This window comes from Bos indicus, chromosome 25 (genome assembly GCF_029378745.1).
Source record: "Bos indicus isolate NIAB-ARS_2022 breed Sahiwal x Tharparkar chromosome 25, NIAB-ARS_B.indTharparkar_mat_pri_1.0, whole genome shotgun sequence".
NCBI lineage: Eukaryota > Metazoa > Chordata > Mammalia > Artiodactyla > Bovidae > Bos > Bos indicus.
The window spans coordinates 11,520,906-11,534,326 of NC_091784.1; the positions used below are offsets into that span (position 1 = coordinate 11,520,906).

At 49.4% G+C, this 13,421-nt stretch overlaps 1 protein-coding gene across 2 annotated transcripts in view; it reads right to left on the bottom strand.

Annotated features, from left to right (window-relative positions):
- The window catches only part of ZC3H7A (zinc finger CCCH-type containing 7A), a 38,522-nt gene extending 26,353 nt beyond the window's left edge, over positions 1-12,169 (bottom strand). Inside the window, exons 1-2 of one of the 2 annotated variants that reach the window (XM_070779676.1) lie at positions 12,034-12,169; positions 204-305 (exon numbers count right to left, since the gene is read on the bottom strand). In XM_070779676.1, the coding sequence (XP_070635777.1) occupies positions 204-271 (68 nt within the window). In that variant the 5' untranslated portion in view covers positions 272-305; positions 12,034-12,169. Of the gene's footprint in view, positions 1-203; positions 306-390; positions 4,123-12,033 lie in introns of those variants that run through there. The other variant, XM_070779677.1, reaches the window with a different exon arrangement.
- Positions 12,170-13,421: the final 1,252 nt, after the last annotated feature.

The following is a 13,421-nucleotide window of genomic DNA, read 5'->3' on the forward strand; positions in this document are numbered from 1 at the left end:
CCTGAAATATCGGTGATGGCAAGATCCACCTTGGAACACAAAGGGACTGATGTTCCAGGAACAGAAGGCATTGCTGGGACAAAAATATCCGATTTCTAACCCCAGTGAATAGGACTAAAAGTATCCCATCCCCTCCTAAATGCAGAGCCACAGCAAAACGGAACTGTATGTGGCGAGGACACAGGCGTGCAGGGAGCCCTTACTGTATAAACTGTAGTCCTTCCTTAATGTTCTGCTGCCTTTTTCTTCTCTCCTCGGACACACTGGACATGTTATCCCACACATCCACTTTCTAAAGGAGAAACCTGGAAAGAAACAGGCAACAAGTTACACAAGGCACGGGGCTCCTGGACCCCAATTAAAACACTCAGGATCGAGGTCATGCCGCACAATTAACAACTGTGGACGCATCCATCTCCTCCGGCTTGACTAGGGTCTTTGAGGCTGAGGACACCATCTGAGCTGGGCCCGTGGTCCCCGCTGTCTCGTGCGCCTCGAGCAGAGGATGTCCACATTCTGCCTGCTCCACGTTGAACAGCCGGGCAGATTCGGCAGGCCCCTTCTAAACAATCCTCATGCACAAGTCACCTCTCTCTCCCCCTCTCATCTACCCTCCTTCAACTGCGGGTTTTGTTTCTGGCCTGTCTCCACGCACGCGGAAGCAGCTATGAGAACAGTCCTGGCCTTGTTTTGCTTCTGGAAACCTTCCAGGAGCAAAAAGGTTTCATATCCGCTTGCCTCTGAGGGATTTTGACTTCCTTATGAGCAGAGTCTAAGCCTGATCCATACTCTGTTACACAGACTTTTGAAACAATCCTTGTTGATATAACTGATAGAATGAGGATCTAAGAGAAGTTACTTTAATCGGAATTTTCTAGACGGTAAGGGTTTACCTTAAATGTAACTCAGGTTGATGTCAACACCGGGGGTATTTACCCTGACTGGCCATTGTTCATGAAGTATTTTCCAGAAAGCTACAGGAGACCCACAGAGAAGAGAAATGGGATAAAACATCACCTCTCAGCATCCTAAACCAGGGTCACTCAATCTCAGCCATTCGGGGACAAACCCAGACAGCATATTAAAAAGCAGAGACATCACTTTGCCTACAAAGACATACACTTTGCTATGATTTTCTAGTACTCATGTATAGATGTGAGGGTTGGACCATAAAGAAAGCTGAGCACCGAAGAATTGATGCTTTTGAACTGCGGTGTTGGAGAAGACTCTTGCGAGTCCTTTGGACTGCAAGGAGATCAAACCAGTCAATCCTAAAAGAAATCAACCCTGAATATTCACTGGAAGGACTGATGCTGACGCTGAAGCTCCAATACTCTGGTTGGATGTGAAGAGCTGACTCGTTGGGAAAGACCCTGATGCTGGGAAAGATTGAAGGCAAAAGGAGAAGGGGACGAAAGAGGATGAGACGGTTAGATGGCATCACCAACTCAATGGACATGAATTTGAGCAAACTCTGGGAGATAGTGAAGGACAGGGAAGCCTGGCGTGCTGCAGTCCACAGGGTCGCAAAGAGTGAGTGAATAACAACAACAAACTCTCTTAGCATGGAGAGCTGTCCTGTGTGCCGTGGGATGCTAGCAGCTTCCTGACCTCTGCCCACTAAGTGCCAGCAGCATGACTCCCCTCAGATGTGACAAACCAGTATCTCCAGATATTGTTAAACGCTCCCTGGTGGGGTGGAGAGGGGTTGGGGGGTCCACACAGTCACCCTTGGACGAGGACTCCTGAGAGTTAATTCTAAGAGGACATCGTGTCACGCAAACTATGGATCTACACCCATGTTTCAAGTATACATAACTGAATTGTTTTAGTTTCATTACTGCTTACCATGTGTTATGCAAGTTTTTCAAAGTGTAGAGTGGGATGGAGGCTGGAGTGCCCTGAAACCTGGGAACTGGTGCTAAGGCTTTTTCCCTTTCTTCCCCCTTTCAGTTTTATTGAGATACCACTAAATATAGCACTGTGTAAGGTTAAGGTGTAGAACACAATGATCTGACATAAAAACCTCATGAAATGATTACCGTAACAGGCTTAGTGAACATCCATCACTTCACATAAACACAAAATTAAAAGAATATAAAAATATTTTTTTTTTCCTTGTGATAAGAACTTTTACTGTACATTCTCAACAACTTTCATGCTTCCCTGGTAGCTTAGCAGTAAAGAATCCACCTGCAATGCCAGAGACATGGGTGCGATCCCTGGGTAGGGAAGATCCCCTGGAGAAGGAAATGGCAACCCACTTCAGTATCCTTGCCTGGGAAATGCCATGGACAGAGGAGCCTGGCGGGCTACAGTCCATGGGGTCACGAAGAGTCAGACACGGCTGAGGCAACTGAGCACGAGCCACAGACGAGATAGCTCCAGATGGATTTACAGAAGCAACAGCAGTGAGAGAAACCTGGGGGCTGGGAGAGGGTAAGACAGAGTCTCTTCACAGCAAACCTTTAAAAAATTTTTTTTACTCTTGTGGATAAATGACCTCTGGAAAAAGAAAGTACTCAAAGAAGCCTATGTGGCTTCTGAGCCCTTCCGGGGCCACTCGAGTTTTCTCTTCTTTATCTTAAGGCAGAGTCAGAACCTTGGAGCTCAAAGGCACCCAGGGCTGCACTTGGGGGCCCAGGGTGGTCAGGCCAGAGTGACTGGGATGAAAGAAAAGAAGCTGCAGGCAAGAAGCCTCTCCTCTCCTCAGTGAACGACGGGCCTCTCCCCACCCTTGCCTGGCGAGCTGCAGAATTAGTCTGAGGTTCACTTGAGAAGTAAACCTGGCTCTTGGGCCCGGACCTAGGTGGCGGCTACCTGGTGAAATGCACCAACAAGGTCAGAATCGTGGGCAAACACGGGACCTGTTATGATGCCTCCCTCAGGAAGCCGGTGAAGAAAACTGAAACCAGCCAGCACGCCAAGCACACCTGCTCCTTCTGTGGCAAAACCAAGAAGAGACGAGCCGTGGGCACTTGGCACTGAGGTTCCTGTGTGAGAACAGCAGCTGGTGGTGCCTGGACCTTCACCACCACCTCTGCCATCACAGTCAAGGCTGCATCAGAAAGAAGACTAAGGAACCGAAGGACCAGGAGAAGTACCACCATTTGATAACGTTGCCTATAATAAATGGGTTCATTTACGTAACAACAACAAAAAAAGCAAATCTGTGGACTCAGAAGGGACTCTGGGTTAGGATAATCTGCCAAGATAAGAGCCTTAGAGCTGCTTCCCCAGGAAGTGCTCAAAAACCTTGAACCTTTGCCCTCTTAAGGACAAAGGGCAGCAGAGAAAGAGCTGACGACTCAAGCCAGCGATTAAGAGAAAGTAGATGTAGATTCTTAACAGCAGGAAATGCCATGCCACTTTCACATGTTTAAAGACTGGGGAACAGAGCATGAGCTGACATTTAAATATAATATGACACAGCATTCCGTGTTCTGTAGAATTTTCCCCTAAATTTTGTTATGAAAATTTTTTATACACCCAGAAAAAAAAATTTTTTTTTTACCACGAATACCATATACCTCTATACTACCTATATCTTACAATTAATATTTTGGTATATGTATTACATCTGCCCATCCTTAATGACGTGTGCCCACCCTCCGTCCATCCACCAACACAATTTTGTAAACTGCAAAGTGAGCTGCAGACATCAATTATAACTCACCACAAAACACCTCAGCATTATGTGGAGTTCAACATCTGTTTGCAGTTTTTAAGGTAAAACGCACATACGTTAAGGCAGGTTTTGACAAACGATACATTCGTGTAACCCAGACCCTGGCCTTGAGACACACCCCTGCCTTCACTCCAGGAAGCTCCCTCGGGCCCCTTCTCCGGCCAGTCCTCCCCTACCCCGCACCCAGGGCAATCGCTGTTCGGATTTTTTCCCACCGTAGTTAGTTTTACCTGTGAAATGAAGCCTCCCCCCACATCTCATTTTAAAATAAAACAATAAAGGCTTTCCACACCATCTTATTTTGGGATCCAGTCAACAGAATCCAGCCTCAGTTTTAAGATGAAGGAGAACTTGATAAAGTTAATCCAACAACCACTTCTCTTCAAATTCAGCAGAGGCAGGGGGCTTCACCTCCAGCTGACCTCTAAACGTGAGGGCCCTGGGGGGCACCAGAACCCCTCTCCCTGTGTCCCCCCCTCTCTCCCCTCAGGAACCCCCTGCCCCACCCAGATGTGAAATATTCTCATCGAGGGCCCAACAATGCCCGTGTCCATCCCCTGGCAGAGCTCACAGATACCTTCTTCCTGGTCGTTCTACTTGGATGTCCAGACGCCACCCGCTGTCCAGAAAGCAGGCCTTTAAAATACCATGAGAGTGAAAAGGAATGTCGTCTTCCCAGCCCAATCATTCAGCCACTTGTGTGCCCTCTGAGGGCAATCAATCAACAGAACATCATTGACACAGATCTGCTGGGCATCCTGACGAAGACACTCTGTGAACAAAGCTGTGCCTGGACTACAGAGGTGGTTACATGAATCTACACGTGGGATAAAACTGCCCAGAAACACACACACACGTAAATGAAGAGCTGAGTAAGGTCTGTATTATACAGGTGTCAGTTTCCTGGCTTGGCTATGGCACTTCAGGTAGGCAAGACGGCACCACTGGGGGAAGCAGATGAAGGGTTTGTGGGAGTCAATATATGACTTTCGCATTATACTGTGAGTATGTAATTATTTCAAAATAAAAAGTTAAAAATATCCTGTGGATACGCTATTTTTTATACAAACTGGGGCTTCTAACACGTGTCCACACCTTACTTTTCTTGACTGGCACCTCGTCTTGAAGGTCAGTCCACGTCAGCACATATCAAGCTGTGTTAACAGCCATGCAGCGTGCCCGTGATATGGCTGCACCCGAACGTCACCAGGTCCCTAGGACACTGTGGTTGTTTTCAGTCTTTAAAAGTTCACCAGATACACAGGACATTTCATATGTGCATTATCTTCAAAGAATTTCCAAGGAATGAAGGGTAGGTGCGTTTCTTTATTTTGCCAGCTACTACCAAGTTTTACCAAATGACCCTACCCAGCACCAGTGCACAAGAAATCATCGGACGTTTCCACTGCCGTCAGGGAGCTGACAAACAGCGTGACAACTGTGGCTGGGGCTTTGTTTGTTTCAGTCTTCCTATCATTAGTGAGGCTGAACATCTTTTAAGATTTAAGAGCCGTTTGTACTTCCTTTTCTGTGAACTGTTGTTTCATTTCCTTCATGCATTTTTCTTCCAGGCTGAGCTGTTTTGATTCATGGAAGCTCTCTATGTGTTGAGGAAAGCAATCCTTTGTGATGTTATTATTATTTTCCCCAACATGATGTCAAACATTTGATGTTGGTTATGATACTTTTTGACAGCAAAAGTCTTATTTTTAAGTAGCTCAATACTTTCTTTTATGGCTTCTGGATTTTGACATTATCAGAAGCGCCTGGGCTTCCCTGACGGCTCAGTAGTTAAGAATGGCTGTCAAGCAGGCGACAAGGGTTTGATCCCGGTTCTGGGAAGATCCCACATGCCACGGAACAACTAAGCCCGTGTGCCACAACTACTGAGCCCACATACCACAGTTATTGAAGCCCGCAAGCCTTCGAGCCCAGGCTCTGCAACAAAAGAAGCCACCACGAGAAGCCCATGCACCGCAACTAGCGTAGCCCCTGCTCGCTGCAACTAGAGAAAAGCCCTAGCAGCAGTGAATACTGCCAAAATAAATAAAGAAGTAAAATTATTTAAAGAAAGAAAGAAATGCCTGCACCACTCTGAGATTATGAAATAACTCTCCAGGTTTTCGTCTAGTAGTCTCACTGTTTCATTAAAAAAAATTTTTTTTTTCCTTAAACCGGATCCACCGGTTTACTCTAAGGAGTGATATATATATATATATATATATACACACACACACACACATATTCATTCGCAAATAGCTAACAGGTGTCCAAATGCCATTTACAAAAAGGCCATCTATCCTACAATGACATGTTTAAGACCCATAGAGAATTCTGGGCCAGTGTGTGACCTTTACTCAGCATTTCTAACTGGAAGGCCCCTAATGTTATACTCTCGTCCTCCCAAGCCTAACTCTGCCCTTCTCAGTACTGAAATCACCTCCTGGCCAACTACTCAAACTAGAAACCTTTCTCTCACCACATCCAACTAATCTACCGGCAAAGCATCTGTCGGTGACACTGTCAAAAATACATGCCAGGCACCCCAAATCTGAGCACATCAGGCCTCCTGTGCCACCCCGGCCCCAGTCGCAGGGGGGTGTCGCAATTCCCTCCTCCCTCACCTCTGCTCTGGGCCTCCGAGCTCGCCACTGTCCCTCCCCCACCCCGTCCCCACACTACACTGAAAGGAATGCTCTTTAAAAACACAAGTTGGGTATCACAGTCCACTTAAACTCCTCCAGAACCAAATCTAGACTCCTGACGGCGACGCCACCCTCACCCGGCCCGGGTCATGCTGTTCCTCTTCCTGTGGGTCTCTGGGGTGAGTCAAGGGCTCCACGCTTCCGGGAGCTCATGCATGCAGTTCCCTCTGCCCACGACACCCTTCTCAGATCTGCCCTGAGCTGGCTCCTCTCAGCCCTGAGTCTGGGCTTCAGGGTCAGCTTTAGAGGCTGTCTCCCCCATCACTCCCTGCCAGGAGAACCCCTGTCTTTCTTGGCCGCGATCACCTCACACTTCCTGGGTCCAGGTCAATGACAACCTGAGCAAAGAATGAATGAAGTGGCCAAGTGTAAAGAGAACACTCCATTCAAAGTCCCCAGGACAGCGGTTCAGTCAAAGCAGGCGTGATAAACCAAAGGATGGGGCCAAAGTGGAAGTGACCAGACGCCAGCGGGGCCGGCTGAGGGGGATCCCAAATCCTTAGGGAGCAAACAAGGGAGTGAATCAATAGGGTGGGAATCAACTGGACAGCAACAGAGGAAAAACCTGAAACCCTAAGTCACTCCTGAAGGAAACTGCCGGGAGAAATATCAATAACCTCAGATATGCAGATGACACCACCCTAATGGCAGAAAATGAAGAGGAACTAAAAAGCCTCTTGATGAAAGTGAAAGAGGAGAGTGAAAAAGTTGGCTTAAAGCTCAACATTCAGAAAACGAAGATCATGGCATCTGGTCCCAACACTTCATGGGAAATAAATGGGGAAACAGTGGAAACAGTGTCAGACTTTATCTTTTTGAACTCCAAAATCACTGCAGATGGTGACTGCAGCCATGAAATTAAAAGACGCTTACTCCTTGGAAGAAAAGTTATGACCAACCTAGATAGCATGTTGAAAAGCAGAGACATATTACTTTGCCAACAAAGGTCCATCTAGTCAAGGCTATGGTTTTTCCAGTGGTCATGTATGGATGTGAGAGTTGGACTGTAAAAAAGCTGAGCGCCGAAGAATTGATGCTTTTGAACTGTGGTGTTGGAGAAGACTCTTGAGAGTCCTTTGGACTGCAAGGAGATCCAACCAGTCCATTCTGAAGGAGCTCAGCCCTGGGATTTCTTTGGAAGGAATGATGCTGAAGCTGAAACTCCAGTACTTTGGCCACCTCATGCGAAGAGTTGACTCATTGGAAAAGACTCTGATGCTGGGAGGGATTGGGGGCAGGAGGAAAAGGGGACGACAGAGGATGAGATGGCTGGATGGCATCACCGACTCGACGGACCTGAGTTTGAGTGAACTCCGGGAGATGGTGATGAACAGGGAGGCCTGGCGTGTTGCGATTCATGGGGTCGCAAAGAGTCAGACATGACTGAGCTACTGAACTGAACTGAACAGGCGAAGAGCCAGTCAGCCACACCCTCTTCTCCTTAAACGGAAAGGAAGTTGTGGGAGGGTGAGGGGGGAGCTTTGAACAGTAAAAATAAATAAACAAAATCAGCCAGAAACTCCGGGAGATGGTGGAGGACGGGGAGCCTGGAGTGCTGCATCCAGGGGGCCTGAGAAGAGTCGGACACTAGGTAGCCACTGAACAACAACAATTCATTAATTAGCTAAACTGTAAACTAGAACATACATCACCTCTCTGGAACCAGCTGATTTTAAGTTCCTTACTCACTCTGAAGCTTCACAGAAGGCAAGGTACCCTGGCTCTCCGGTACGATTCCTTATATATTTATTCTGTACCTGTGACATGACACCCACTAGTCGAAGCCTAGTACACAGCTATAACTAAACCATGAAATGCGAAATTGTGAAATTCTGGCCTTTCATGGTAACTTTGGGAACCCGCGTCCATTATCAGAAGACACCAAGGAAGCGAAATGTGACCACAATATACGGCAGAGGTGAAAATCACAGCCATCACTGACGGCTCTGGCTGGATGCCAGGCATTGTTCCAAGTGCTTTCCGAGGGTGAAATCATCTAATCCTAAGAATCCTGAGAGGCAGGTACTGAGAGGAAGCTGAAGCAGAGAGGTGACGCGGCCGGGCCAGCATCGCACAGCCAGGAAGGGGCCCAGCTGCCCGGGCTGGCCCTGGGCCTGAATTCCCATCCAAGGAGCTCTGCCAGGAGGGCCAGCGTGGCTCTGAGGGCGCCGGGGCTGGGCTCTGAAAGACACACGCAGCTGCCACAGACAGGTGGGCACTTCAGTGCCACTCAAGAGGAACCAAATAAATACAGCCCTCTGCACACTCAGGCACACAGGATGACGTCGGCAAGGGATGAAATTTAAAGCAACTCAGAGAAGCAGACGGGGTCGATGGTGTGGACACAGGGAATTTTAGGACAGCACTCCAGGGCCAAGTGGCGAGTGGAAATACCCTCCGCCCAGGACATCATGTGTTTAGAAAGAGAAATAAATATTATTAAACAGCCGTACTTCCAAGACATCCTCACGCAGGACCAGAGAAGGTGCCCCAGGGAATGTGCAGCACAGTGCCTGAATTTTTGCCTTAAAAGGCATTCCTAAGCTGCAAGTGAAAAATTATAATCATCAGCCTGTAGTCAATGCGGCCCTCAGACTCAAGCCTCTCTGGGTCAAGCCGCAAACAACACACAAAGTAGTTAAAGTAACTGTTCCCTGTCACCCCGGCTTGCAACACTTACAAAAGCAGGTGGACACATTACATCCCACAGAGACCACAAACCAGGGAGGGAAAGGTTATTATAGATGTTCTGGCACCTTCTTGGACATCTCCTCCTGGATATACTTATGAGACAGTTTGCCCCTTCTACTGAAAATGAAAGCCCCAAGATGAAGGCTGTGCTAAGCAACAGCAGGGAGGAAATTTCACACTTCTACTCCACCCCCAACCCCTCTCCCCACCCCACCCCCAGCTGTTCACTTTGAACTTGCTCTCAGATCTCTCAGATATAACATGTGCCAGGTGGCCCTTCCAGGGCCCAGGCCTCCTAAGGCCCTGGGAACATCTTGCCTGACACAGGAATCCTTATGGGACGAATGGACAAGAAAGACAAAAAATCTTGCAGACAGCTTGCCCAGGGGCACCCAGGCCCTGGGTCAGTGACATGCCCAGGACTGCAAAGGTGTGCTGAACTGCCAGATTACTACCCTGCTCCAGACTCACATATTCTAATAAAATACAAAGGTTCCACTTTCTCATTTGTGCAACAGAAAAATTTCTGCCTTTTACTGTATCCATTATCTGGTTCCCAAGGCTTCACAGTATGTGAAATTAACAGTAATTAGTTAACTAAACAACACATTGCTAAACTCATAACAAAATTAAAAAGCAAACTCCTTATTTGGGCAAAACCTGGTAAGGATAAATGACCCTGTTTCTTTGCATCAAAGGAAATTTTCACCTCACTTAATATGCTTCTATTGTGTGTGTGCGCGTGTATGTGAATTAAATTTTTTAAATTGATATTTGGAACAAGTATATATTTTAAACTTCTGGATGAATATTTTCTTATTTCTCCACCCTAAAAATACTATCTAAAGTTTTTCTGATGATTTGTAAACATTTCACACTTTAGAAAACACAAATTTCACTTTCAATCCTAAGATTTTGGAGAAAAAGTATTTTCACTAACACACACACACTTCAAGATATTATCTGGAAATCCAATCTCCACACATTATACTTTCTCTTGAAAGTCATTCTAGAGTAACCAAGGCAACAGAATACAGACACCTTCTATTCTACCTTGTCCTTTACTGGAAGGCTCACAACTCTCCAAGGGTCACTGTCACCATTACTGGGCTTGAGATTGTATACTAATTGATTCTCTCCCACTTAACATTGATTTAACCCTCCCAAACTGACAGGCTTTACAGTTAGTCAAAATGAAGAATTAGAGGACAGAATCTGACAACCACCATTTGTACTTGTAAAAAGTGACAGTATCTAACAGTTGGGAAGGGAAAAGAGTGTAGGTCAGTGTGATGAGCACCCAAGAAAGAGCCATGGTAACTTGAAGGAAGGCATTTAGGTGGCAGAGGACCTGAAAATCAACATGTTCTTTGCATTACACACACACAAACATACACCCCCCCGCCAAAAAAAAATATTCAGCTTCAATAGCTCAAGGTCTGATTCTGAGTGAAACTATTTGCAGACTCCTGTAGACAGCAGACGGAAAACATTTTTTCAGCAAAGAAAATTCCGTCCACTAATTTGAATTATTCTGCAAATTAGGACAAGATCCTCATTAAGCAATCAGCTGGGCAGTCCAGCTGAGGGTGAGAAGGAAGAGGCAGGGGATTCCTTGAGAGCCTAGCAGAGAAGGAGGCCACATGCCATCACAGAAGCAGGAAAAAATAAGCAGATGGCACAGGCTCCTAATCACCCCTGCCCCATTCCAAAGCTCTGGCTGAACGCTGTCCAATAGAAATATAATGCCAGTCACATATCTAATTTTAAATTTTCAAGTAGCCATGTTAAAAGGAGAAGAGAGAGCAAAATGAAACCAGTGACATTAATTTTAAGAATGTATTTAAGTTAACCCAATATGTTCGAAACATCATCTCAACCTGTATGATTTAAGCAGGAAAAAAATTACGAATGGGGGTGTTTTACTGTTTTCTCCTAAGTGATTTAAAATCAGGTGTGTTTCTTTCACCGAAGAGGACATTTCTAGGAGGTCAAGCCACATTGCAAGCGCTCCGGCGGTCAGCGGCCACCTTCCGGGGGCAGCTCACACGAACTTCAGGCTGACGGTTGGCCTTTAAAATACCCAACTACGTATCGGAGTAAGGGGTTGGGGGGAAAGACCCAAGTCCCGAAAATTTCACCCAATCAGGGTGCAGGCGCGACCTCTCGGGACCAGCCAGAGCTTTCCAGCTGGACCACACCCCTGCAGCGACCGTCCCCGACAGGAAATTCACGCTAATGGGAACTGACAGGTCTTCATTCTTCAAGGGTGGGGAAAAGAAACCTCCAGCCCCGGCCGTCTCGGTGTCCACAATAAAGACAGGAAACCGTTCGTGCACGTCCTAGACGTGAGCCCCGTGAAAAATAAATAAATAAATAACGGGGAGGTGGGGCGGAGAGAGTGACCCGAAATTAACGAGCCAAGCGCCCCAAGCATCCTTCCCGCTCCCAAAACCAAGGTACCGGATTGGTGGGGGGTGGGGGGTCCTCGATCACCAAACAGACACAAATAGTACGGGAAAATATATGCATATATATATATGTGTGTATATATATATATATTCTTTTTTAGTTAAATAACCAGAGAGGGGGTGTTTTGTCAACCGAAACACATGCGGTAATGGGGAGGACGGCGGCGCCCCTGCGCCCCACTTGGCGGAGACGCGCCCCCCGCCGCCCCGCAGGGAGGGAGGCACCGGGACCCGCCCGCCCCCGTCGGCGCGCCCGCGGGGGCCCGGGCGGCGGCGCGCGCTCGGGCCGCCCCTGCGCCGGGGCCGCGCGCCCTTTGTGGCCGAGCCCCGCGCCCCCGGGGCCGCCGTTCCGCCGCTGGGCGGCCGAGAGCGCGCCCCTCCCCCGCCCGTGTCCGTTACCGGCCGCGCGCGAGCACGAGGCGGCGGCGGGCGGGGGCCGGGTGGCGCGCGGGCCGCCGCGCGGGCGGCGCGCACCTACCTGCGGGGACGGCCGGGCCGGCGGGCGGGCAGCGGCGCGCGATGAGCGGGCGACGGCGGCGGCGGCGGCGGCCTGGGCGCTCGCTCTCAGCTTCCCTCCGCGGCGACCCGGCGGCGGCGGCGGCGGCGGCGGTGGTGGCGGCGGCTCCTCGGCCTCCGCGCGGCGCCCTCTGGCGGCCGGAGGCCGCGCCCGCCGCCCGGGAGACGCCGCCATTGGCTGCGCCCGCGAGCGTCGGCGCCGGGGGCGGTGGCGGCGCCACGTCGGGCCCGGCGGCGGCGGCGGCGGCGGCACCGGGAGGCGGTCACCCTCGGCCTCGGCCTCCGGGGCCGCCCCCGAGGCGGGCGCGCGGTCCTCGTTGGGCTGCGGCCCCGGGGCGGAGCCAGTGGAGGGGCTGCGCGGCTCCCGGAAGCAGCGGTCCCGGGAACCGATTGGGGGTGGACGTGCGGTTCAAATGGATGCTCGCCGGGCATGTGTTTTTCTGGGCTCCGCGACCCCGGAGCAGAAGAGCTAGGAGTTAGAACAGCGTCTCACAGGGAACTGACCTCGTTTCGGGTGTCTGGAGGTGCCTTCCCCGAGACACTGTTTATTTAGCCAGTCCTTAGCTGGTGCTCCCGGAGAAGGCAATGGCACCCCACTCCGGTACTCTTGCCTGGAAAATCCCATGGACGGAGGAGCCTGCTAGGCTGCAGTCTACAGGGTCGCTAAGAGTCAGACACGACTGAGCGACTTCATTTTCACTTTTCACTTTCATGCATGGAGAAGGAAATGGCAACCCACTCCAGTGTTCTTGCCTGGAGAATCCCAGGGACGGGGGAGCCTGGTGGGCTGCCGTCTCTGGGGTCGCACAGAGTCGGACACGACTGAAGCGACTTAGCAGCAGCAGCAGCAGCAGTAGCTGGTGCTCCTTACTCTCCGGCTTGTGAACTGTTTGGAGCCTGTGGACATCGTTGTTGTCCTCTTTCCTGCAGATGAGGAAGAGCACGGAACTCAGTGGTGGCTCTGACATGGACGGCTAGAGGGCCTGGCTCCCGTCCTTCCAATGCCACCTCATCTACGTGTATTTTCTTGTTTCTTTTTTTAAGATTTTTTTTTTAATGTGCACCTTTTGTTTTTCCCTCCACCAGAGCATCACTTTATTATTAATCTGCCGTCAGCAATCGAAAACTCTTTAATAGGTACCCCCCTATCCTGGTGATGTGGACCTTTTTAAAAAGTGTTGGATTTGGTACAATGTTTATGTTTTGGTTTTTCGGCTTCAAGGCATGTGGGGATCTTTGTACTCCACCCCCACCCCGCCCCGACCAGGGATGGAATCTGAAGCCCCTGCGTTGGAAGGCCAAGTCTTGACCTTTGGACCACCAGGGAAGTCCCCCATCCACCTGTATTTT